The 5033-nt window shown below is 38.6% G+C and overlaps 1 protein-coding gene across 1 annotated transcript in view; it reads left to right on the top strand.

Annotated features, from left to right (window-relative positions):
• The window catches only part of slc5a2 (solute carrier family 5 member 2), a 21444-nt gene extending 20279 nt beyond the window's left edge, over positions 1–1165 (top strand). The window contains exon 15 of the mRNA XM_014014984.1: positions 868–1165. Coding sequence (XP_013870438.1) covers positions 868–1079 — 212 coding nt within the window. The 3' untranslated portion in view covers positions 1080–1165. The remainder of the gene's footprint in view (positions 1–867) is intronic.
• Positions 1166–5033: the final 3868 nt, after the last annotated feature.

Genomic DNA, 5033 nt, shown 5'->3' with positions numbered 1-5033 from the left:
GTGTGTGTGTGTGTGTGTGTGTGTGTGTGATTTAATCTTAGTATAAATCCAGCTGCTAAAGGCCTCAGAGGTTTTTCACGGAACATTAGTGATCAAACTGCATCATGAAGACCAAGGATAAGACACCAGACAGGTCAAGGACAAAGCTGCTGAGAATTTTAAAGCAGCATCCATCACCTGAAGAATGAAAATGTCAAAACTGCAAACTGACCAAGGCACGACCGTCTGCCTAAACAAACGGGCTGGACAAAAACTGCATCGGTCTGAGATGAAGCCGAGAGACGCGTGGTAACTCTGGAGGAGCTGCAGAGACCCACAGCTCAGGTGGGACAATCTGTCCTCAGGACAACTAATCTGTCCTTTCTGAAAAAGGATGTTAAGAAAATCTGCTGGAGGCTGCAAATAACTTGAGACTGTGTGTGTGTGTGTGTGTGGGGGGGGGGGGGGGTGTCACCTTCCAGCAGGTCAACGACCCGAAACATCCAGACAGCTGCAGTGGAACAGATTAGATCAAAGCATATTGTGTTAGAGTGGTACGGTCAAAGTCCAGACCTAATGGTGCGTTCTATTACTCCTGAGAAGTGGAAACTTCCTTGATCCCACGTACTGTGTCTCTTTTTCTGTAAAACTTGTAGAGACCAATGTGGTTCTACAAGGATTTGACTCAAGGGACTGAACTGAATACAAAGACACAAGCTAAAACTCTGTGTCATTTTACTTTAACAGTTTTGCTTTGTGTTGGTTGGAAACATAAAAATCCCAGTAAAACACTTTGAAGATTGTGGTTTTAACGTGACAAAACGTAGAAAAGTTCAAGTTCCTGTATAAGAAACAGCTCCGAGCACTGTAGCTCTATCTGCCTTTCAGAAGCCAAAGAAGAAAAGTGTGGTGTCTGTCATCGGCTCGGTGGTTTCTTTGGACTGGGTGGTGACTCACAGGTTCATGACCAAGCAGAGCCTGAAGTCCCGGAGCCACAGATGCCTGACATCAGCGAGGCCCCGGTGTGGAAGAACACCGTAGACGCCAACGCTCTCATCATGATGACTGTTGCAGTTTTTATGTGGGGATACTTTGCTTGACAAGGTCTGTTTCCTGAAAACACGTGACAAGTTTCAGTAATGTACTTTAGATTGAATCACTTTATTAAAATACTGAAGTCAGCCTCCTTAAGTCTCATATCTTTAAAGTAGTGCTGCCATCTATTGGCCGTGTTTTGTCATTACACTCCAACTGAGTTGATTCCACATTTCATAAAAAGAGGTCTAGGCTAGATTATATCTCAGGTTTACTATTGCCTGGGCCAATTTGTACTCAGTGGTACAAAATGGCCTGGGCCGGGGGGTCTGCAACCTTTATTATTAAAAGAGCCCTTTCTGCTCCTTGGCTCACTAATAAAATGTGTCCTGGGCTGCAAATCATTCTACAACTGGGATTATAAACTGGTGGCCTGTGGGCCACTTTGTGTTCATTGAAGGGGGACCTCTGGCCAGTGTGGGTGACATTATAAAACTAAAAAAAAAATAATTAATTTTATTGTTTATTATTATTATTATTTTCACATAAAAGATTGTATTCATGTAAACGAAAACAAAAAATAAACACTGTGCATAATTAAAGGCACAGTGTGTAGGATTTTGTCAATTCTTTTAGCCGAAATTGAGATAATCACTAATGACAATRATAAAAAAAAAACGTCTAATCATTGCAGACAAAGACCTTGTTTTATTATTTTTACTTTATAAAAAGCTGTTTATATCTCCATGGTCRCGGGTCGCCACTACAGGCAGCCGCCATCTTGTCTACGAAGGCTCATGAAGGACAAGCTGCGGTGGCGGCGTCAAAAACGGTTTTAGTTGTAATACTATAAATGTAATATTTGTTGTCTGTCATTGTAGCTGGGATAATTTTACTTATTAAAGCTCATAATCTTACCACTTGAAACATCACTAGCCCTGAAGCTGCTGGTAGACATCGCGGTTGGAATTATCAAAGGTTTTTGACACCTGAGAGACACCGTAGCAACTCCTTTGTGTTTGGAAGCGGGGGGTGGGGGTGGGGGGAGGATCAGGGAGGATGATTCAACCACTCAACCACTAGATGTCGCTGAAAACAACAAATCCTGCACACTGTGCCTTTAAAGCCAAATTTAATAAAAACTTCCACTGAACTATGCAGGCATTTAAAGTGACTGTGAAATAAAAATTTTGCAATAAACTTGGATGCATTTTCGGAGAGTTAACATTGATAACATATTGCAAAACAAATTTCACGATGAAGAGTTGTTGAGAAATATTTGCAGGAAGTGATATCAAAGTGGAATGTCTGAATGTGAACAGAGCATCGTTACAACAGACAACAACCCAGAGTAGAATCTGATGTTTCTTTAGATTATTTTGAGTCGCTATCAAAAAGAGACGAAGAAGAGTTAAAGTTTAAATAATATTGTTTTAATAAACAAAGACCAGAGAGTTTATTTTATTAATGAGTTCCCCTTTGATGTCACTTCCTGTTTCACTTTGAGCCAAATTCAAAAGAAAATAGGCCAGTTATGTGACAAAATGGGTAAAATCATTTGTATTATGGCAACTTTCTTAAGTATAAAGATGTTTTCTTTGACTTTTTGTATTTGAAGGACTGGCATGTCACAGGCACTTTAAAAAAATCTTACCTAGTCTTGTCTTAAAGGTCTATAGGTAGCCCTGAAGGATTTGAGAGAAAGATTGTACTTTAAAGCTGGAAGTTGGATTACTGAAGTGTTATTAGCATGATCAATCTTTGCATTATTGATCACATATTTGAAAACAAATTGACAGGAAAACTGCTAAAACTAGCCTTTTCTGCTGAGTATAACCCCCGCCAAAATTTAATCTCATGTTAGTGTTGGTCAAGCTTCAAAAAGCCACATGTGGCCCGAGAGCCGCAGGTTGCAGACACCTGGCCTTGACCAGTTCATACCTCTCAGGCCAGATATACCAGTAGTGTTGAATCATGTAATCATTTACCTCATTTTATCAACATTTTAGTAGATTCAACACGTGAGAAAGCTAAGTGACCTAAAATTCATGACACAAACTTTCATTGCTTCAAACATGATACTGTGGCCTGAAGGGGTATGGTCTGTCCTGGGCCAAACTATAATTCACTTCAGTTTATTTATATAGCACCAAGTCACGACAACTGTTGTCTCAGGGCACTGTACAGAAAAAATACAACACATCTAAAGAAGCCAGCAGATTGTGTTGAAAATCTGGGCCGAGGTTAATTTGATTGATTTAACTAGTCCTGTTCATGAGGGAGCTGGTGCCTATCTACAACGGCTGGGTACACCCCGGACAGGTCAACCAGGGACACAGAGACAAGCAAAGGACCAGAGGTGTACAAAGTACTTGAAAAAATAACTAAGTAAAAGTAAAAACACCTAAACAGAAAATGACTGGTAAAAATCAATTTCATTGATGAGAAAAATACTTAAGTAAAAGTCATATAACTGTTCATAAAAATTGTGAAAGTAAAAGCACTTTTAAAACACTGTCTAAGAATTAAACTGTAGAATTTACTTAAAACCCCTTAACGGTTTTTCTTCCACCAGTGGGCAAAAATGGTGCGGTTTCCACCTTTAAATGTTTCCAGACAACACCGGGGGCTTTTATTTTGACTGTAGGGTGTCAGACAACTTCCTCCGGTTCTTACCTTTAGTTTAGCACCCTTAAAAATGTCAAAAGGCTGAATTTCAGGGGATCTGTTAAGGGGTTAACCAAACTGGTTCCACTAAACCAAGTGGAGAAAATACTCTTGCCTCATATTTGCTCTACTAGGTTTAATGAAACCAGCTGACATGACTTGGTTGAGTAAATTCAACACTTCAGTTTTTAAAACTGTATAAACAACTCCTTTTATGAGTTTGGACTATTTCATTTTGTAACGAGTAACTAGATGTTAAGTTTTAAAGCAAAGAAGTAAACAATTTTAGGTTTTAAATGTAATCAAATAAAAGTAATAATTTAAAAAATATACTTAGTAAAATTACAAATCCTCAAAAAATTACTTAAGTACTGTGACAAAGTAAATGTACTTAGTTACTATAAACCTCTGCAAAAGACAATCATTCCCACTCTGACTCACTCAGAGTGGACTAGTCTGATCAGAGTTTGGCACACTTTAAAAACTACATGTAACGCAGAGTAAAAAGGTTTTATCAAATGAGAAGCACATTACTGTGTAGGGTTACACACTGATTCAATCACTCGTCCTTTATAAAGGTGTGAATAGACAAAAAGGATAGATTGCATTATAAGGTTTAACTCAATAATACCTCTCTCAAAAGGGTTTAAAGTTTTTCTAACATCATTTAAACTTTGGCTCAAATCACTGGAAGTGCCGCGTTGGGTTTGAAGAAAAACTGTTCCCACTTCTAATCAAACGAATAAAAAGATGTGATTTAAAGCTGGGCTGACATAAAACTTGCAAACTATAAAATGATGTGTTATACAGTATAATAGACCTGGAGTTACTCTTGATGGTTGCACAGCTTATCCTACATTGGAGGAAATATAAACTGAATTGCACATCACTTTTATCCCCTGAAGAATGAACGTTTACAAAACTTGTAGATCTGAGCACGCATCTAAGAGAAATGTATACATTTATATTTTCATTATTTTAGAAATCAAGAACAGGGATCAGTCAGGAAAAACTTTATCCAGACCTGGAAAATACTAAAACTAAATTCATTACTTTTTAAATCTGAGTAACCCTGAACACATCAGAACCAGCGCTCTGAAATCAGCCACAGCTTTTGTATTCACCCGTCAGAAACGACACGGACCAGGAAGTGGTTCAAATTTCCAGTTTTAATCATTACTTCTGTTTTTATTTAAGCACATTTTTCCCATTAGCATTGTACACATCTGCAACCTATAGAGGTCTCCCATATCTATCCATCCATCCTCCCATCTCCACGCAGAGTTTCAGCATCATTCATCACATCAGTTCTTCCATGTCCAGTCTGTCAGCTTGCAGGGGGGGTTGGGGAG

Source organism: Austrofundulus limnaeus, unplaced genomic scaffold (assembly GCF_001266775.1).
Source record: "Austrofundulus limnaeus strain Quisiro unplaced genomic scaffold, Austrofundulus_limnaeus-1.0 Scaffold121, whole genome shotgun sequence".
Taxonomy (NCBI): domain Eukaryota; kingdom Metazoa; phylum Chordata; class Actinopteri; order Cyprinodontiformes; family Rivulidae; genus Austrofundulus; species Austrofundulus limnaeus.
This window is presented reverse-complemented; position numbering and strand designations above follow the sequence as displayed.